This window comes from Meleagris gallopavo, chromosome 16 (genome assembly GCF_905368555.1).
Source record: "Meleagris gallopavo chromosome 16, MGAL_WU_HG_1.1, whole genome shotgun sequence".
Classification (NCBI taxonomy): Eukaryota; Metazoa; Chordata; class Aves; order Galliformes; family Phasianidae; genus Meleagris; species Meleagris gallopavo.
In genome coordinates, this window is record NC_139419.1 from 278511 (window position 1) to 301122 (window position 22612).

The following is a 22612-nucleotide window of genomic DNA, read 5'->3' on the forward strand; positions in this document are numbered from 1 at the left end:
TATACTGCCTTTAACCTTGAAAATTTTCAATGCTATTTTAGTTCTATTTAGAAAGGCTTTCTTTCTGCCTTGAAAAGTTGAACTCAACGGAACAAAGGTAGCTTGGTTTTCAGTTGGAAGGCTACAAAAGCAGGTCCACGTTTTTGATCCCCTGTAGCCCTTTTTTCTTTTTTTGGAAACAAGATATAAAGATTTTGCTGTTAAGAGTCTGGAATGATCTGCAGAGCTTTCTTTGCCAGCTGCAGTAATCCTTAGACACTTGGTCAATCCTTCCAGATGTAAATTCTGTGGCAAGCTAATTTAAAACAAGCAGAAACACACTTAGTTCACTAGTACTTGCAATATTGTTACAATTCAAAAACAACATCAATCTTGCCAAAGAGAGAAAATGACTGGCAGTTTTCCCTTTTCAAAATTAGAGGAATAGCTGTGCAACAGGCAAACCTGAGGGCACAATTCATTTTTCAGCCACACTGCTGAAAGCCTCCAGTGACATTTTGGCACTTATCCCTGATGTATACTGAAGACACTTCCTCTTCTACATTTAAAAGTATTCCATTTGCCTTCTTAATTTATCTTTTTTTCTTTGTTTGTTTTCTGATTTAAACTACTTCCTTTGAGTTAAACTGAAGGTACAAGAACTGTCAGAATTTCATTAAATCCCTTCCAAACATAAATACTGATAATGTCCCTTTCCCCACCTCAACGCATACAATTACTTTGGTTTTGGTTTTACAATAAGATGGTCGAGAAAAATATTTGGTGATAAAGGTAATCACTACATTGTAGAATTGCAATAAACTGTTTTCCTCCTCAGTGAGTCATGAAAACAAATCACGATTTTCATTCACAAGGCACCTCATGGCTTAGTAAATTCTCTTGCTGGTGATCCCTTTGCTATGTGCAAGCTGTATTTTGATGACAGTAACTAAAGAAGTACTCAACATGATGTGTAATGTTTCTAAGATGTTCTAAGTTGCTATGAATTCAAGCAGCTTCCTTGTTAAATACATTTCGTTGCTTCTTCAACTCGTGTTGGCTAATTTGTATGTCTCATGCTACCTTATTACTCGACAGCAGACATATTCTAACATTTCAGTATACTTTAAAAACTAGTAATTGTAAGTATGCTGCCACTTGGCCTCATGTAATTATCATATAATTAGTTTTGTTTTCCAGCCATAATACATTTCATGTCTATACATCCAAATATTCCATTGGAGTACAAAATAAATACATAAGAAGCAGACACTGACTGCTTAATTCCAGTTTCCACATGAAACTGCTTACCACAAAATACTCTTCATATCAATACTGTCTGAGATCAGGCCTGTCTAGCTGCCTTTTCTGACAGATATTTTTGGCTATGGAGATCCTGTTAATAATGATTGAACTATATGACATTTCTCTGGAATTAATGATTGACTAGAAGACTCCAGTGGCTCAGTGCTTGGCAAAGGACCATTCTCCCTAGCCCCTAGCAGGCAGCCTTTCCCTAGGAAATACTCAGAGGTTGCATGAAGATCAGTATTATTATTTACAAAATGAAACAGTGAATTTTAAGCATGATCATTGCAATTGCACTGTGTTTTAATTGTTCAGTATTCTTCAGATTAATCTCCACCTCAGTGTTCAGGTAAAGATAACGTGTTATCTTTCTCTCTTAATTTTACTTTTTCAAAATCACTTTTTTACATAAAAACTTGCAAGAATCAGTTCTAATATTTCATACACGTAAACACAAAACATAACATATATAATACACACATATATGTGCAAAGTATGCAGGTGTAGTGTGTTTGTATAACTTCTACTAACAAATGGCTATACAACGCTATATACGTCCCCCCAAAAACCTATTTTCTAGATTAAAATTGAACAAGCAACATTGCCATAGATACACTTGTGAAAGTCTCATTGAAAATAGAGAAGTATAAGAGGACTGATGTGCTTTGTAGAAGGTCTGTGCCTACAGTTAAGTACTTCACTTAGCTAAGTGGATATGTGCTTGAGTAAAGACATGTTCTGTGGGTTGAAACTTCATGTTCTCAATTGTTTCAGAGGCAAAAGACATTAATTATGGAATTAAACTATAGAAAAAACAAGTAATTATTACTTACTTCAATGCAGTGACAAAAAGGATGTCTAGAAAACAGACAGTCCTGATGCTATATTGTGAAATCTTTTGTGTTTCTCAGCTTCATAAAGACAACTGAAATCAAAGTTTATTTACAGTTTTAATTGAAAAAAAAAACCCCACCTTTAGAAAATCATACACTGACCCAATACATGCCCCAGTACTTTATGAAAAGCCTGTTTCTCTCAGTTTTAGTTTTGTTATTTCCGTTGTTACTCTCCATGGTTATATATTTTGATCACGTAGATATTTTGACAACTGCATGCTAGGAAAGCATTATAACACACTGCAGCAGGCAAAAAAAAAAAAAAAAAAAAAAGAGGGGGCTCACACTCTAGTCAAGAATAAGTAGAATAAGTCCAGTTCACCCTTAAAATTCTAAGACGCAACATGGTGAAAATAACATAGGACATAACTAGAGTAATTTATCATTTATTAGGGTAATATGATTCATGGGTTCTGAGTTCAATAGATCTTATGGTGTCACAGGAAACACTGTTTTTCAAAGAGCTTTGAATAACTCACCTTTTTTTTTTTTTTTTTCTTCCCTAGTTCTGAGCTCTGTTTCCTAGGACATGCGTTTAGAGTCAGATCCTGATCTCGTGGAACTGAGTCCAGCAGATGTTAGATTCTAGCCTAAATACTTCGTCTTTGTTGCTGTTGCACAATGCTCAAGGAAATCCTCAGGAAGTTACCAAAACAAGGAACTCATACCATAGGCAGTCAGGATTAATGGCCCACAGAATAAATCATTTTTTGGTGCTATTATTTCTGCACATGCATAGCACTCATCATGCAAAATATTTAAGCAGCTTTTCAGCAAACAGGGAAAGTTGTATAATCTTACCTACCTGACAAGACTGGCCTTTAAAAGTCTACAGATACAACAGTAAGTATGATTCACTTTTGTGCAGTACGTTCAGCACAAATTGCATCACAAAGTCTTAAATAATAAATAACAGCAGAGTGAAGTATACACAAGAGAGGAATGATATGATTTCAGAGGAGACTTGAAAGGGGATGTTGATGAGGTGGAGGTTTTAAGAATTAAATATTAACAAAAAGGCTGGTTTGGCTGAGACCAATTGTTTTCCTCTGCTGAGTAATAAAGGGGCTTTCTGACCTGCAGGAAGGCTTACTGCCAACCCGTTTGGTGGAATCATCACACAGTACTTGGAGTCTATTTTTAAGAGAAACAAAGGATCACAATTAGCTAACGACAGCCCTCTCCAGTTCCAAACGTCTGCTTTGTCCTCTGCCTCACCTCTCCGTTATTTACTGCTTCACAAACCCACACGAACCCGGCCCAAGTTCCTGGAGAGCAGCGGCCACGCAGCCCCTCTCCCTGAGGCCATCCAGATGTGTCCGTGAGGAGCGGGGAAGCCGCTCGTAACACCGGCCCGCACTGCTACATCACGCCATAACGGGCTTATTTCCTACATTTGGTGGCAGCATAGCATTCAGGATAATACCACTGCCGTTTGTGCAGGTTGCTGCCAAGGCAAACGGTGGGGATGACGGAGTCAAGCGGCAGGGAATGGCTAAAAACTCTTTCCCAGAGCCAATGCTCTGTTTGGGGGAAGTTATTTTAATTCAGCGTCTCACGGGCAGCCTTACCGCGTCCCCAGAAGCCAGCCCGATCGACATTATAACGAGATTGCTACACAGCTGCTGTGCAGGGCAGCTCGCGTTTAGCAGCCGCACGCGTAGCCCCGCCGTAAGCCACGCAGCACGAGGAACACTCGCTACCTGAGGGCAGCGCACGGTCACGCCCGCGCTTTAGCGGAGACGCGGTCCCGCGCGCGGCGCCCCGCCGGGACCCACCCGCCCCTCGCAGGTGAGCGAAGCTCCAGCTGCACCGCCACGCGCGCGCATAGCGGAGCGCCCCTTGCACTCCGGCGCGCACCTGGGCCTGGAGCCCGCGCGCTGCAGGGGGGCGCGAGACCGCAGCCGCCCGGCGCCGCGCCGCCCCCCGCCCCGTCCGACCGTTACCCGGAGCGGCGCGCAGGACGGGGCGAGGAGGCGCTCCCGCGCTTTCGAAGACGCACCTGTGGGGAGCCCCACCTAGGCGGGAAGTCTCTTATGTAAGGGATCCGCGGCGGGGGACGGGCGCTTTGGGGGGCCGCTGGGCGCGAGTAAAGCCCCTGGGGGAGGCTGCGCGGGAACGGGCGGCTCTGCAGAGCGGTGCCCGGGGAAAGGGGCCGTGCTCGGTCCGCGGCGTTCAGGCGTCCGCCGGCGCCTCGGTGCTTAGGCTGGGCCGGCCGAGCCGCCTCGCCCTCACGCTCCCCTGCGGGGCGGCCCTTCCCCGCCGGCCAGATGCCGCTCCGGCCGGCCGTGCTCTGCTCCTCGGCTCGCCCGGCTCTGGGCGGGGGGCTCTGCGGGCGGTGGGGCCGGCTGAGGGTGTCGCGCCGGGCTCCGCGGGGGAGCGGAAGGCGGGCGCCCCGGCGACCGCGATCGGCACCGGGCGGCGCGAGGCGGCCCCGCTCCGATCCTTCCCTCCCCTGCGGCGCCCTCGCCCCGGCGCTCCCGCCCCACGCCCCTCTCCCAGCTCGCCGTTCCGCGCTGCCCCGCGCCGCCGCCGCACCTCCGCCCCCCGCACTCCTCCTCCTCCCGCGTGCTCCCCCTCTGCGCTCCCCGCTCCACAAGTGCCGCTCGCTCGCTCGGCTCCTCCGGCGCAGGGAGGCGCGAGGCTGCGGCGCCGCTCGGGGCCCGGCCCGGCCCGGCCCGCGCGGGGTCGTCCGTAGTGCTGAAGGCGGACGCGGGCTGAGGCGCGCCCGGCCCTTGACCGAGCCCTTTATGTCCAGCTCCCGGCGCGGCGCAGCATCCGGCAACTCGAGCGGCGGCGGAGGTGCTGAGCCGGGGCTGAGAGGCAGAATGGAAGGTTTCGTTCGGCTGCTCTTCGGTTACTTGGTGGCGGACTTGCTTACGCTGGTTTGTCGGGCTCAGGAGAAAGCCGGCCAGCAGCTGGGGAGCTTCGTGGTGCTCTCGGGAGGAAACCGATCCAGCCTTGGGGAACAGCTCGACCCCTCCGAGCCGCCTCCCACCCCGGACTTCTGCAGGGGCTACTTCGATGTAATGGGGCAGTGGGACCCTCCCTTTAACTGCAGCTCGGGGGAGTTCATCTTCTGCTGCGGCACTTGTGGCTTCAGATTTTGCTGCAAGTTCAAGAAGACGAGGCTGGATCAAAGCACCTGCACGAACTACGAGACGCCGCTGTGGATGAACACTGGGAAGCCTCCTTCCCGCATAGATGACCCTCTGCACGACCCCACCAGGGATAAAACCAACCTCATCGTCTACATTATCTGTGGGGTTGTGGCAGTCATGGTGCTGGTGGGAATCTTCACCAAACTAGGGCTGGAAAAGGCGCACAGACCTCAGCGGGAGCACATGTCCAGGTAAGGTTGAGTGTCAGGGTGCAGGGTCCCTTCCCCCATCACTCCTCTCCAAAAAAAAAAAAAAAAAAAAAAAAAAAATTAAAAAAAAAAAAAGCCCATGAGTTCCTAAACAATATGTCTACCCAGCCAGGCAGGCTTTATTCCCCTGCAAGGTAACTGAGACCAACTTCAGACAGCAGGGCTTCTGTGGTTCCCCAAGCCGAGGTTATCATAGTGTATGCATACTGAAGAAGAATAGAAATAATAGGGGAGTGTGCACACAGAGCAGTCAATTTTTATCTGCAGCATTGGACATTCTCCCCAGTAATATCTAGCAAGTCTTCCCAGATACACTGTAATTGAATAGGAAAAGAAAAAATTCTGAAACCAGAAACAATGAATTATAGAAAGCCTGGTAGGTTCTCTCTTCCAACTGTTTTGAAGCCTGGAAAATGTTTTTAACTTCTCAACTGAAGATGTAAACAAATGTCATCTCGCTCTCCCTTTCCAGCTGCAAAATGGTTTTGGCAGTACCTTCCCTACTCCCCCAGCCTTTGAAAGCATGTGAGCTATTTGTAAAATATCTGAGCTGTGAAAATGAGCCAGGGTAGAAGGGAAGAGGGAGACAAAAAGGAAATGCTATTGTAGAATTTCTTAATGTTTTTTTTTTTTCAGTTACTGTTGAGAATTTAAACACAGAAATGAAGATCTTATCATCCATAAATCTATGTTATGCTCTATATCCACTGTGTAATGGCTGAGTTACACCAAAGAGAACCTCCCCCACCTAGAGTTAGGCATGCTGTGTGCTGTCTACTCCAGGTACAGGCTGCCTAGTGGTGGATAGGCAGGCGGGCAGCTCAGGACAGAACCCAGTGTTTTAAACAACATATTCCAAACCAGGATTGTCACAGCAGTTCAAAATCAAGGCATAACACATGTGCCAAGTTTGCAGTCTGTCTGATTTTTCTTTATGCTAATCCCAAGCACATGAAAGTAAAGCAGATAGGTGGGTGGGGGGGGGAAGGCATTAAAAAAAGGCTCTCTCTCCATTAAAGAGCCTAAATCAACTCTAATGTCTTGGGCAACTTTAGAAATGCAATACAATTAAAAGGATGCCTTCTACTGGGCATGCAGTGAGGCAGAAAGATTCCCCTTGTCCTGGTGATGATGTAGTTCACAATCTTTAAAGCTTAGATGAAAAGTCTGTGAAATACAGCTCAAGAAATCAACATCTGGAGCTTTATCATGGCAGATTATCATGGAATGTACAGGAAAAAGCCACCAAAAACTCCTGCAAAGGCATTATCTGTTCACTAACAGTTATTTGCTATTTATAAACTGGCTGATATGGATACTACTGAGAACAAAACATCACAAATTTTAGTCAACTCAATACTGTGTGTCAATGGCAATTCTGCAAAGTCAGTTTTCTTTGAGCAAGATATATTAATCCCTTAGACATTTTGAATATTCTGACTGCAAAACTGAGACAGAATATGTGGATCCCAATTTATTTTTTAAATCTTACCCTTAAACTAAGGGGCTGAAGCTTGTTTGTGAAAAGCTCTTGTATGCTTCAGTCTATTTCTGTGGTGTCTGTGCAGGCATTAAGTCAAAGCTTGTAACAAAAAAACAGGACAAAGCAAAGGTGTAGCTATCCCTGCTTACACCTGGCTTAAACATCCAACTTCTACTAACAGAAATACTTGCTGAAGAAGCTCTCTGTATTTGCTATCTAAAGTACAGGTGTTAAGTATTCTGAAATGATATTCTATCTTCTGATATTCTGGGAAACAGTATTACGAGGGACCAGAAAATATTCTGAAATCCCTGTCGTGTGCATAAAGATTAGGTTTCTGAAGTGGTTCTTAGAAAGGTCATGTGTTATCCTAATTGCTTAACGTTGTCGGAGATCTTGTACCTTCCTTGCCGTGAAAACATTCAAATCAGGATTATAGCAACTTGGAAAGTCATGATCACATGGAAAAACAGTCACCCACTCACTGCACATAATAGCTAGTCATGTTCTGATGAAGCAGTGCTATAGCATTTTTTTTTTCCTCCCCAAAAGTTCTCACACTCCTATTACAGCTAGGTGGGGTGGGTCTTGTATAGCATTACTTGTAAAAGAAATTAATTCGTAAATCCTTTGGGCAATCTAAAAATCTGTTCATTGAGTGAAGAACTGAAGTATCCTTTCATCCTCAAATGTGTGTTTAACTAAAACATCCTCATCCTCATTTTACACTACTAATACTCTGAAAAAGAAGTTGCAGGACTTAAGCAATAATTTATCTGTTTAAATAGTTAGTAGTACCAGCAATTAAAATAATATCTAGTCCGTATTTGTATTCACCTTCTTTTGTAATACTAGTTTCTACAATTAAAAAAAAACACCCACAACAAACCCAAATCAAAACTAGCACCCCTTATGCTTTTTTTTCTGTACCAAATCTTATTAATAAGCAAAAATGTAATGCATTGAGGGTGTTAGGTAGGCCAATTCAGAAGTGTAAGTGCTACTCTATTTTGGCTGGCAGCAAAAAACACACATAAAGAGACTGATTTGATACTTATTTCCTTAGCTAAGACTGTCTCCTTTCCCTTCCCTACCCACAGGTACAGGAAATAGTGGAATTCTCTCAATTCTTACGAACAAATTCACCTGAATAAAGGCTAGTACTGCTTATCAGATAAGGTGATGGATGATGTAAACTGACTTTTTTTATAAGGGTTGATTTTTTTAAGTGAACAGGATACAACTGGTGTAAATTATGTATTTCCATTTTTTTATTTACTATTTAGAAACACAGAGACCTGCATGTGAGAATAAGAATGTTGACTTGTAAACAGGGAGCAGGTCTGTGCCATACTTAGTAATTCCTTGCATCATTTCATCTTGAGGTCAGTGGATCTGCTGCTGAAGTAAGACACTTGTGTATGTTAGAGCAGAGGAAACTTCACAGAGTTGATGAGCTTAGTTTCTATAGCTTTTCATTATATTTTGTTTACTTCTATACCAAAACAAAGCAAGAACACTATTCGTTTCACCGAATTCTCCTGAAATATTCCACAATGAAAGAACAGTGGGGAAATGTACTTACACCCATAGCAAAAACAAGCAAACAAACAAAAAACCCCACAACAAAACCCAGTGGACAAGGCTATTTAGCAAAAAGCAGTTGCTTCCTTTTCTTTTAAGAAAAAATGCCAAATATAGAACTATTGACAATTTCTTTCCTTTGCTTTTAAATAAAACACTCTTACTGTTGGCAAAGAACTGTAAATATGGAAGATGAAACTGGAGAATTAAGTACTGCAGGTAATAACTCTGCATCCCTTTAGACATCATATGATAATACACTGTTTATATCATTTTCCCTTTTAAATTTGTTACTTGACATTAAGAGGAGATAAATGTTCCCTCAGCTACAGTGTTGAGGAACCAAGCAGTAATAGTAGTGTCCAAGTAGAGTAACTCTTCCTTTACCTGAATGCCTTTTAAGAGAATAAGATGGTCTATGTTCTCAGATATGGCAGAGGGGTTGCGTGCGGCCCAAAAGGAAGAGAGAAGCAACTGCCTCCTGACCTGGAGGCCCTGCTGCCTCAGAGGGCAGCGCGTGCTTGCTGCTTGAGGCTTGCATCAATGGGACTTTCAGGCTCTGTAAAATGCTGAATTCTCTCTTGAAAAGGGTAGAATAGGCAAAAGCTTTACTTCTTTTCCATGGAGGAGATCTTTCTGTAAACAAAACTACACCTTTGTCTTCTCTAATCCTCATGGAGAATGTGCAAACAAACCTAGAACTGAACGAACAATATTTACACTCGTACTCCTAGCTCCTGTCGGTTTTTTTGTTGGTTTTTTTTTTTCAAGCAGTGCTTCTGATAGCCTGTTAGCAGCTTTCTGAACATTACGAACCATCTGATCTCTTCTTTTATCCCTCTCAATGTGCTAAGCTCCTAAGTCAAGTCTTTTGTTGATTATTTGGAAGGCATGTACCTGGGGCCAACAGTAGTCTGATTTGCCAAAATGCTGAATCCTACATGTGAAATTATTTCCCTTATGGATTTAGACCCAGTTTTGGAGGCAAAATATAACAACTGACCTTTCATGAAATAACTTGTGTTTCAGCTTCTTCAGGCTTATAACCATAAGGGAAATGCCTGGCTCCACGTGCTTTGTAACATCTGAAAATAGTATTATATACCCAAAGAGAAATCTTATGGCAGAAGAACTCATGAAGTTTTGCGACAGTTGGATAGCTCTGGGCCATGTTTAGGTAATGTTTTTCCACTTCTGTAAAACTGCAGTCAATGTCAATATATCAATATTATAGGACTTAGATATCACTACGTTTTACATTTCCTTAAAAAATCATTATATATAACAATGGTGTGAATAAAGTCCCTCCACACATAAATATCACTTTTTAGTAGGACCTACTTTGTATGATGGTATTCAGGTGAGAAATGCACAAAGTCTGTTGGCCTATGCAGTATTTTTTGAAGCAAGCATCCGTTCAAGGATACTGCTGTGTACTCTATATGCACAAAACTCTACATGGGCAAATCCCTAGGAAAAAAAAAATGCAGGCAACTGCATTGCCTTTGTGCTTCAGTAACACGAGCTGCCACACATTTTTAACTCTCCCTGACATCAGTGCAAGATAAGGACAAGCCTTTTGTTATGAGCTATTCTGCCCTGGGAAGACTGTATAACTTTGGCTAACACAGTACAAACATAGGTGCTGTGTCATTCAAAATCATTAAAAATAGAACTTGACGAGAAGTTCCTTTTTCCTTGACATATTTGCACAGCTAATTCCTTAAAACCTGGCTGAAAAAAAAAGCCACGCTAAAGCGGTAGAAAACTCAGCTGGCATTTCCACAGTCAGTCAGTAGTTAATCTGCTGTCATTTAAAGTCTACAGTTAACAATATTCAACATCATATTAAGGGCAATAAGGAAAACATTTCAGAAAAACTGCTCTTGCAACGCTGGGAAATGCTATGCTATGTATTATAGGTTCACACAATTTTAACTCCCATGATGAAGTTAGGAACTTTGGTGCTGCTTTCCTTTCCAGAAATGTGTCCATCTGCCTCTGGAAAAAAAAAAAGATTGACATCAAGATGTCAATCATTTTTTTTAATAAGTATATATTGCACGAATTGACTAGATACTGATAGTTTAGGTTCCTGTTATTCTAAACTGTCTTTTGCAACATAGTGCTTTCTTTTAGCATCTTTTTCTACATACCTTTGTGAGATCTCTCCTGGTGATTTTTTATTTTTCTGCTATGTAGGCCAGCTCTGCAATTTCTGCTGTATAAGCATTGCTTCAAATGGAAGCATTGCTCTGATACCATTACAAGTGGAAGCACTGCTCTGATACCATTATTTTGTTACTACCTTCCGACCTCATACAGCATTAAGAGAATATTCTGTAACACGTTGATCACAACTGTAACTAATATTTAATAACATGATGCTAGCCCTAAACAGATGGAAACATCAGTACCATTCATCAATGTGCCTGCAATCTGAGAGCAAGATTTATCTCAGAATTCCTTTTTGTATCTTAAGTGAAACAGCTATTTAATATTTAAAAGTACAGTGCTCCTTGATCAAGAAATCATCATGCAATGGAAGCACAGCGGAGGAGCTAGATGATACTTGTTGTGACTTTTACCAGTGAACATGTTTATATTTATTAGTTTATAAACTCGATGCACTGTCTGGGACACTGTATAATCTGGCAGAAAATTAAACTAAAGTAGGCACAGTGCTCGGAAGAAGCATTCGTCCCCTTCAAAAAGTAGCTCAAGGCATCTAAAAATTAACACCAGTAAGATAAATGGAGGATGCAAATAATGATCAGTGATGTACTGACTTGCATGGAGCTCCAAAGGCACCGGTAAGACCCAGCGAGTGTTGCTGTTGCCAAAAGGAATGGTTTCTGCAGTGGGCCGGTTATTTTTGGGGCACAGTAGTTCAGCAGGTAATTATGTGATGCATACCTAGGGGCTAATCCTGCTCCTGGTGAAGTTAATGGTGAAACTCCACAGCCCAGAATCAGAGAGGGAGATACTGCCGTGCTGAGATTGTAGGAACTGAAAATGTAGCAGGTACACGTGCGCATTCTTAGCTCCGTGCTTCACACTGGGAGATTGTTTGACAGTGGAACCAGACCACAGAAACTACGCAAATGTGGGATGAGCCACTGTGTCACACAAAATTATTGCCTGCAGTGCTGCAGAAAACCCCCACGACCAGCTTCAGGTTGGGCCTGGCCATACTGTGAGGCCCACAGTATGCTTGCTCTCTGCTGCTGCAAAGCTTTCATCCTTTTTCCAGTGATGCTACCATGCCAGCTTTGCTCTGTTGTAATGATGAGGTCACTCTTACAGAAGTGAGAAAAGATGTTTTCAGCTGCCTTTATGAATGGAGAAAGCTTAGATTGTGGATGGTGCCATGCTTATTGGATTGCTACAAGAAAATCAAAACCTTTCATCTTTGGTAACATTTTTCATAGAAAATGTTTGAGGCCACTGCACTGTGTGGTGCTCTGTGCAGCTGCATGTTTAAGAGTTGACTCTGACAGACCTGCTCAGTTTGACTGCAGAGGCACTGTCATCGAGCACAAGCAATGGATGAACTCTGCAAGTCTCAGCAAGCTTGAATCGTGTTCCCATAGAGCAAAGACAGCTGAAAAACTGAGTTTTAGTGAAGTCTTAGCGATGAATTTGAGTCCCTGATTTTGCTGTGAATAGGAATGGTTTCTCCAGTAGACATTATGATGGACTTTCCCAAACAGAAACAACACACCTGGACTATATTGCAAATAAAGAGATTTTGCAACAGGTGTATTCTGAAATCTTGTTTGTTTTTTCAGGGCTCTTGCTGATGTGATGCGACCACAAGGTCCTTGTACAACAGATCACATGGAAAGAGATCTCAACATTGTAGTACACGTGCAACATTATGAAAACATGGAGACAAGACCTCCTCCAAATAATTTACGTAAGTTGCATTATAACTACATTAATATCTGGAATGCTTGCACTAAAATGATTATTATGAAGTGAAATTGGTGGATGTCAAATGTGAATATGCAGTACACAGGTTCTGGCAAATTAGAAATAGTTTATCTCAGAATTAGAAATACCTAGATTTCCTGGTGCAAAAAGTGCAAGATTTAACAAGATGTATCATAGATCTGAAACACCCAAAAAGAAAGTGGGGTATCACCTAGTGGTCATCTCGTTATCATTGCCACTAGTAAAATAGTTAAATACATTCCTGAAGAGCATATAGTTGCATGTAGTTTTCAACTTCCTCATTTTTTTCCCTCTAATGGAAATTTGTGAGGAAAACTATTAAGTTTTAAATAATACTTTTGTATTTGCTATTATTTATTTGTTGAAGATAAAGTAAAACTACACCTTGGAGCTCCAGAGGAAATACGGTGACATTTCAAGGGCTTCTGGAATCCTAAGCACTTTCTTTCTGAGAATTCTATTGTACAGATGCAGATCTTTGTCGTGCTTTGAAGTGTTCCATTATGAACAGTTTGACTATAATTTTAATTTGCATATGTTTATGTATATCGTATCCTTCTATATTTTATATACATACAGATACACTGAAGTTACAGATTACACGTTTACAATTTCAAGTTCAGCTAAAGAGGATCATTCAGGAAGGAATGGGTCATTAGACAGCAAATGGCTTTATTCTGTGCTGTAGAGCAGTGTAGTGGAGCATTCTGTTGCATGTATACTTTTTCCTGCACTGGTATTTGGGTTCTGAAGCATTTAAACTATAGTCTTACATTTTTCCTTATCTTTCTATAAATGGAGAAAGCAGAAAATTTGCTTATATTTGGACAAAGAATTAGTTTTGTTCAGAGCAGACAGTGCTGCTATTGTCAGATTTTATTGCTCCCTTCTTTTTGGGTGAACATCGTAAGAACAGGGAGAGAAAGAGAAGATTCATGTGCTAGGTGCACTCCTGGTATTTGTTTTGTGGTAAAGGCTGATGGTAATTTCTTATGCACATGGTTACAGGACAGCAGGAGAGAATTAAAGCTGTGACCTCTAACAAGGATTCCATATATAGTGAAGTCTGACATCTAATCTGTCTGCACTACTCAGCAGCAAAGTACTTCCTGGGCATGTGCAGCTCTACACTCCTGAAGGGGAAATACATGCATACCACAGCATTACACCTCTTAATTGCATAAAAGCACAGTTTCTTATGAGGAACTTACGCTTCTCTCCCCATCAGAGGTGCTCTAACTGCTTTTTGCTCCTGTGGTTTGAGGAGGATATGCTCTCTTCCTCTCTCTTTGCTCTGTGTATTGGTTCTTTGCCAATCTCTTCTGATCCTTCCTGTGACTGTGCTTTCAAGCAGGAAGATGCCAAATGCTAATGAAGTCAGGTTACAACCCTTTGTTTTCTGTCATATATGAAATGTATGTTCAGAATCTCAGTTAATGAAGAGAGCCAGAAAGTAAATAGATTCCTACTGTATTGATTGCATCTGAAACTTCATAATCTTCATACTGAGGTTTTGCTTAAAACTTTCTATACTGCAATATATGACGTACTACAGCGAGTCTTAAAAAATCTTTAAATTACTTACATTTTTAATTAAGATTTAAGCCTTTGTTCTATAAACTCTTGAACATGTGTCGTTCCACTAAGATGGATGTAATTACAACACCAAAGAAGCAAAGAAGATAAGTGTAATGGTACCATAGGACCTTGACTTATGGCACCAGTCATCCATACCATATCGATCTCAGAATGCATCCCTGTAACACACGTTTCATATGAAGCTCTTGCTTCACTGCAGTTTACCACTTAGAATCCCTACTGGTATGTTGGAGCCATCTTAACACTCCTAGGTGATGAAAAGGAGCCAGTCTTAGGACTGCTTCAGGTGCCGTTCAGGCATTCCTGCTATGAATGGAAACCTTGGAGAAAAAAAAAAAAGCAGCAAAGATGGTAGCTGTTTCAGTCTTTAGTCAAATTTATGGATTAAGTCAGTCAATTTTTTTGCATTCTTTAATATTGCATACATTTGCTTTGTAGCTTTGGTTTTTTTTGCCACTATATTGCCCGATAAATTCATCAAAAACATGACTTAAAGACCTTGTTGAATTGGTCTGTACATCAAATGTGATTAAAGTGTGTTGAGTGCACGTGCATCACAGAGCTGGAAAAGGCTTTAGAAAGAAGAATTATTTAGAAAAATTTCCTAAGCCCAGCATCTTAGCAATATGAAATTTTACTGAGTTCTGAGACACTGTAAGAATGCAGATATTACTTAGAGAAACTTTCTCAGTTCAGCATTACCTACTTCTAGTGCTGGAAGAGTGACTTCTTGGGGTATTTTTAGAAGTAAATTAGCAAAGCTCAAGTACAGCTTTCACTGAACTTCTATTCCAGATCTTTACTTACACAGAGAAAATGAAGTACTACAAACTTACAGCATCAGATACTTTGATATATTTTAAGTTCTCTTTGCTAAGTTACCACTTTCTACCTACTAGCTATCTCCAAATGAAACATAAAAGTTTGATACTAACGTACTTTTCACATTGGCCTGTAGATATGAAGAGGGCAGGAGTAATCTCTTAGGCAGTATGTACCATTTCCATATTGCATCTTTCACAATATTGAAGACAAATGCTGAAGGCCCAACATTATTAAAGTGTTCTAATTTGAAAGTTCATTTTCTCTACTGCCCTCCTGAAAAAACATCTTGCTGGTGCTGCCAGCCCACTCTGGAGATGTCTCTTCACCCCCTGCAAAGGGATGCTATGTCAAAATGACAAACTTTGCTTGATCTCTGACACTGAAAATGAGTGCGTTTTTGTCTTTGGACTGTTTGTCACCAGAGAACAAAAGTTTATAAGCACAGCTATTTGCCAAAAGCAATAGTGCAATGGAAGGCTGAAGTAGAATTTATTTTCAGCACCTTGCAGTCTAAGCAAGTACAGTTTGAGTTTCCTGTCCTTTTTTTTTCCTGGAACTCAGAAAAGCCATACTGGGCATCCTGGAAAAACAGACTTTCTTTTCTGTGCCCAGGTAAATCCAGACAACCTCAACATTTACTAGTGAAGGCTGTTTTATCCTTAGTGGTTGTTAGTTGCCAGAATTTTCTCTGGAAAATGTACTTTATTTAAGATTACTTTTCCTTTTTTTTTTTTTTTAAACACCATTTGAACACCTTAGAATGGAACAGTGCTTTGTAAACAAGCAGCAGTTATCTACCTAGAATTACCACATATTAAAAACAATTAAAAAAAAAAGTATGTGAGTTATATTAAAAACAAAACCAAAAGCAAATATTTCTACAGAATTTGAAATCGGTTTTGTTCATCTCTATTTAACTTTCACAAATCTTAACAGAGCAACAGCATTCAAGATTGTTTTTTTCCTACTTACTGTGTTATAAGTCAGCAATTTATTAAACTTGGGATTATAACACCAGTGCATCAGGATTTAGGAGCCTTTCTAGCTACATGCTTATTTCTGGAAGATGATTGCTGGTACTATTTCTGATTCATATTTTATGATGGCAGAAAGAAAGACTTATGTTAGAGCTGTCCACGATCACTTTTCCTAATGATCAGTAAAAGCTCACTTACTGCCACCTTGCACTAAGATATTTAAAGCATTCATGCAGAATCCAGAGATTGAGCTGACTTTAAAGGGAAGTCAGTTCGAGACTAAGGTGGAATTTTCAAGGTGAAATGCTAGCTTTTAGTCAGCCTGACATATATGTGTTAAATTCAAAATGAAGAAATAACCCAAAATGTTGCTCTATATCAAAATAGCCCATTTTAATACAAGCCAAGGATGTGCAGCACACATGATTAAAACAACTTTTCCTCGTCTGAAATATATGCAAGGGAATACTGTGTCTGCTGCTGTATTTGGTTGTCAGTTGTTCTGGATGCTTGCTCATTGCAAATGCTAATGCTGAAAACAAAGCTAAGATGTTTCTATAACTGATGCCTGATGATAAGGTAATTTTATTCCATTTTTTATTTCTTTGTTTGCACTGGACAGTTAGAATATAAAGAGGAGAGTATTTTCCAAAGCTCTCACATATTGGAATAAACATTTTGTATTGTGTGTTCCTGTATCTCCCATGGCTATAATATGAAGCTCAGCCCCTGTTTTCCTGTGGAACAGTCACTGATTTGACACTGTGAAAAAGCAGTCAGAACTTGCAAGAGTATTTTTTGCAGTCTTTTTCATCCTTTGAAAAATATACTTTTCTTGTTGTTTAATGCAGAGCTCTTCAGCAAACTAATTAACATAAAAATTTAAACATAATCTGATATAGACAAGTTTATGGTTCACTACTGCATTGTCTAGGCATAATTCCTGCTTTTGCTTCCTGGAAATAAGCATCCAGGCTTACTGAGAAACTGGTGAACTGCTACCTTTGAAATGCAAAGCTTTTGGAGTACATAAAACACAAACTAATTTACTTACTTGCCTAGTTATGAAGAAGTAGACAATGTGCAGGTATTACATAATAACAGACTTCTGTTGATAGGGGCTTCAAAACAGCATTAAAAACATTGGAACAATGAACGGATGCAAAACGCAAAGGACTGAGCAAATAACTTCATGCTTTGCCTCACTGCTATCTACTGTAATCACTGCTTGATTACAGTAAAATGCTTTTTTAGACCTGATTATATACACAGGTCCAGCCCAAAGGAACTGGACTAATTCTACATAAGTGTTAATTGACTGTTACTTCCTCACTCAGAAGGACAAAGTACAGGTAGAAAAGCTGACCTCTAGAGACAAGGCTCCAGCCATGCCTTATGAGCAAAGAGATGGAGAACAGAGTTTCCAGCCAAGAAAAAGCACTGTGACCAAAAGAGAAGTGAAGAAGTACTGCTGATGGAGCGTTCTGAGACAGTAAAGAATGAAGGAGAATAAAATGGCCATTAATTGGATAACGTGCTTGGTTCACAAGAAACTACAATGTTGTGGCAAAGGAAAGGAACTGTGGTCAACAAGCATGGGGAACTTGTTTCCATTTGAAGCCTTAGTTTTCATTAGTATGCAAAAATTAATTTTACCACTTCATAACCTACCCAGGAAGCACCGTAGATAGTTGCTGACCTATAAACCAGTAGGCTCAGGATAGCCCTGGAAGATGACTACTTAGTGTTACATTTTGGACAAGGAAAAATCTGACTTTTAAATTACTTTACAAAAGTAATAATCTAAGCAAAAAGGGCACAGCACCATCATAAGCCATGTCAAAATAATTTTTTTTTTTTTAAACATAGTTTGATTGAGATTAAAAACAGCACACTCCTTTGTCACAACCATCTTGAGACCACTTTTTAAACCACTTGAAATTAAGTTCTAGATACTTATATTACGGTATCCAGTAGAACTTCAAAGCATTAGCAAATTGATGATAGAATTTATTTTTTTTAATAGGTTCTTAAAAATTAATGAAACTACAGTGACGGTGATAAGTGTTACAGCTCCAAACCTCCCATGCTGGAAACAATTTCCTATAGAACGTTTCACAGAAATGCATCTTTAGATTCATTCCTTTTGCAACCCACTCACTCACTGTTAAAGACAGTGATGTTTAATCTGTTTTGAATGGTTGTTTAGCCCCATAATTATTAATATAAAAATGTTAGTAATTTACATTCAGATTTTAATTCAGATTCATGATGCTGATTTTTGAGAACCTTCTTGAAACACCAAAGAATAATTAAATTCCTTTAATAGCCAACCTGATAGTGAGAGTTTGAGTTTATTTAGGAAAGATAAAACAGAAAGAAAAATGAAATATTTCATTAAGCATTGACTGTGGTACTTGTCTTTAATTCATTAGGAAAAAAGGATAATTTTGAAATTGTTAGTATATACTACACACAATAGCTTTTCATTAACAACTACATCTGTCTTCACCTAGGTACACATGTCAGAACATGACCTGTTCCATACTTTTGAGATCATCTTGTTGGCTTAATCTAGAAATGAAAAGATAAGCTAAGGCAAATAAAGACAATTGTTGGCATGAACAAGGGCTGAGTATGCTGGGTCTATGATCCAAAACAACTTTGAACTTACTGCAGAAGTTCACCGGCTTTCTTCCTTATTCTAAAAAGATTTCTTGGTTAATATGATTTCATTGGAAAAACCAATAAGAATGTTGTGTACCCATTCTGCAGTTTTAGTCAATGAGATGTGTTTTGAACAACAGTAGGTTCATAAACTTTGTTCAATTAACCATTTCCATTAGGACTCAATGAAGTTTTTGCTGTCTTCATTTATTGTGCAATAAGATTAATTAGATTAGATTACTGTCTTGCATCCTGTAATTTACTTTTAGTGAGTTTTTAATTCAGATAAGTTTGACATATTTTAATAGAAGTATTCATCACTGTAATACGTATTTGGGAGAAATACAGTTAATCACTGACATCCTTCAGTGGCAGTAATTAACATGGTTATCAAATTATGAAATATTTTATAATGAATTTTGAAAGACTGAACGATTAATTTATAAACCAAAACCAGTCATAATAGAAGAGTTCTGCAGTAACAGACTATTACCTAGTTAGTTCTGAGTCACACGACAGCAAACTTGGAAAGTGCTTATGAAGGATGAGACTTATTTTGATGTAATCAGGTGCAGATTCGAGTACTTGAAATGCTGCCCAGTGGCACAGGGATGTATTTACCATCTAGCAGGTAGAAAGTTCATTATTTAAATAGTTGGACTTTGGAAAATAGTTATGCTGTTTCTCTTGAATCCGCTTTTACTTCTGTACCGTCATCGTAAGTATTTAATAAGGGTTTGGTTCCACGGGAAACTGTTATTAAGTATTGATAAGCCAACACTCACCTGGAAACAAAGGCAATCCTTAGAAGAATAAGCATCATGCACTGTTTCGGTGCTTTGCCTTGTAAGTCTTACTTGCTAAGTGTTATTAGTGAATCATAAAAACAGAAAGTTATGTATCAATGAATTCATATCTATGCACCCAGGGGCAAGCATAAACTATTGTAAACTGATTTATCCAGATTTAAACAGACGCTTTTATGAATGTTTTAAACTTTAACGCTGTATTTTAGATTTTGAAATGCTGTTGTCAGATTACTTCACTTTTTAAATGCAGTCACACCAGCTTTGCCAACCACAATCAGTACAGTAGTTACAAAATAAAGTAGAGACTGACAGCATACATTAAAGAGCTTATGAATACACATTCCAGTATTACAAGGTGATTGTGATATTCAGTGAGATATTGGCACAAATTTCCATCTACAGTTTCAATCATAAATGATTTTTAGAAGCTTTGTTCCATGTTCTATGCTTTATATCATAATTTTGTTTGAAATGTGCACATTAGCTTTATCTAACAATAAGAAGACTGAAGTCAGCTAAGAAGGGAACTGAGTGCTTAAGAAATTGCATTGCTGTTGATTTGATAGTAGGAACAATAGTTGAAGAAAAATCTCTAGAACCATCACATAAAACTACATTATAATCACTCACAGATTATTACAGGATGTGTTCTAGTGTTTTTTTATTTTGTATACAAACAATTTTCATCTTCAGGTTTTAGTCAATACATTTGAATAGCTTTTAAGAACCTTTCATTAACATACTTTTGTTTGTAACTGATACATCTAAGAAACATATGTCCATGTGCACAGTTTAGGGCTATAACTATACTTCTGTGTTCACAATGAATTTGTAATATAGTCCACAATAACCCCGTTATGTTTTACCATCTAATCCTTACCAAGGAAAGGAAACGCATGTTCAACATACAGCTATTTATGCACACATGAGCACAAAGGAGAGAGCAGATGCATGACAAAATCTGTATACCTTATTAGGGTTAGCAATTATTTGCTTACCTGGAAGCATCCACAATCATATCCTGAGGAGTTTGCTGTTATGGTTATTTTGGCTTTTGCACTCCACAGCAATAGCTAGGGAAAAAAAAAAAAAAAAAAAAAAAAAAAGAACAAGAAGTCCACCAGCTTTTTCTGTGTAGCCAGTTGCTCTTTCAAGGCTTACCCTGATTATCCCCTATCCCAGAATCACAGAAACACCAAGGCTGGACTGGATGATCTTTTCCAACCATCACCTATCACCAACAGTCCTCACTAAACCACATCCCTCAACACAACGTCCAAACATTCCTTGAATACCTCCAGGGTCAGTGAATCCACCACCTCCCTGGACAGCCCATTCCACTGCCTGACCAATCTTTCAGAATGGTCACTTTTGAACTGCTTTACTGTTTTCTCTTAACATGTTCTTTGTGCATTTCTTATTGCTGCCTCTTCTGCTACCTGTAGCAAGCTGAGTTTCCTTAAGAACAAGTAGTATTTGATGATGCTAATTTCCACTCAGAGAGCACATGGTTGACCATTCTGGACAAAATTTGAGAATACCACAGCACAGAAAAATATTTCTTGTGTCTCTATTAACATTTTGTCTTAACAACAGGGCACTGAGGATGAGCTACTTCAGCCATGAATTACTGCAAGCTCACAGACACAGGTCAGAGATGGGTCAAGCACAGCCTTCCCCCAGGGGCATTACAACTCACTTCAGGCTTCATACCTATCTTACTGAGGGGAATCAGAGTTCTGTTATTAATCCAGAATACAAGAGAAAGATATAAAGGGACATGGGATATTTTTCTCGTATCTTGTGAACAAAAAAAAACAAAAAAAAAAACTTTCATACAGCTTAGAGGATTCAGTGATAGAGGAGCAAAAATGTGTGTTCATTGCGAAGAGTAGTGAAGGCTGGGCAGGGCAAGCAGTGGAAACCAGGAAACTATTCAGAGAAACCAGGAGGCTGGAAGTTGTTTCCAACTCAGGAGAGGCTGGGAGGCTGCAGGTGAGGAAAATGCCCATACCCTTGGCACAGACAACAACAGAGCCATTCCTGCGTTTCTTCTATGCTCCTGCCCTTCAGCAGCAGAGCTGCTGCATCTGAACAGCCTCTGCCACCTCCAGGATGCGATCCAGGCCTGAAGGCTTTCTGCAGGTACTGAAATCTCAGTGCCTGAGCCCTGGCACAATTTAGGACTGCAGGTGGTAGCTTTCACTTACTGCAGATGTTCTCAAATTTCTCTGGGCACTACAGGAGCAGAGACCTGTGCACTGTGGGGAATTGCTTCATTCAGATCTCTTCTCTCATGGAGAGAACAAGTCCATATTTGAGAAGGACCACTGGCCAAAAGCAGACTCAGTGGCCAGCAAGGTTTGGTCTGTGTAAAACAATATGCTCCCTAACTCTGCAGCAAATGGAGATGAGTTCTTGAACATTCTCCCATTAAGAGGAATGAGGACTACTGACAGTAATTTTAATCAAGAGCTTGCAAAAGGAAACATCATTACTTTCAGCATCAACCAGGAGCTAAAGTGGGAAAGACGCTCACAATTTGTGTACCTGGCTCTTTCTTTCATACCCCTGAAGGTTGTAAAGAGACAAAGGCTGTGTTAGATGCAAAGCAGTTCCTGCTGGGGACAGGGCTGAGGATCACAAATGGCACTGCTTCCTGAAGAGCTCTGCTCTACCTCATCAGAAAACTACCTTCATACAGATTTTGCATTTATCATAACTCATCTTTTTTCATGGCCAAACCTCTCCCCCAATTCAATTAGAACAGTTTCAAGTTTATAGTCATAGCTCTGTAGCTGAATTGCCATTACTTTACTTAGTTTAACTAACTCCTATAAGGATTTTTAAGCAATGTCATTTGCATTTATAATTCATTACTTCTTTCCCATCCCTTTAAAATTACTTTTCTTTCATTCTTGCTTTTTCTCCTTGCTGTATATCAAAGCACATAGGAAACGAGGTCGGTGGAAAGGAAAAATTTCTCTCAGAAATAAATCTTAATAATTAAGATCTTGCTCTTAACATCCTCTTCTGTTAAGAAGATGATCTCTTCTATGGAAAAGATCCATAGAAAAAAATCAGAAAAAGAAGTCACCTTACACTCTGTAGGGTAAAACATTTGCAGAAAGCTTATTCATAGATGCTTAATTAAAATA

At 40.1% G+C, this 22612-nt stretch overlaps 1 protein-coding gene across 4 annotated transcripts in view; it reads left to right on the top strand.

The window, feature by feature from the left end:
• Positions 1-3528: 3528 nt before the first annotated feature.
• Positions 3529-22612, top strand: part of SHISA9 (shisa family member 9) — a 157718-nt gene continuing 138634 nt past the window's right edge. Inside the window, exons 1-3 of one of the 4 annotated variants that reach the window (XM_085237658.1) lie at positions 3529-3974; positions 4942-5535; positions 12412-12539. In XM_085237658.1, coding sequence (XP_085093784.1) covers positions 5012-5535; positions 12412-12539 — 652 coding nt within the window. In that variant the 5' untranslated portion in view covers positions 3529-3974; positions 4942-5011. Of the gene's footprint in view, positions 3975-4006; positions 4222-4274; positions 5536-12411; positions 12540-22612 lie in introns of those variants that run through there. The other 3 variants (XM_085237659.1, XM_085237657.1, XM_085237656.1) reach the window with 3 other exon arrangements.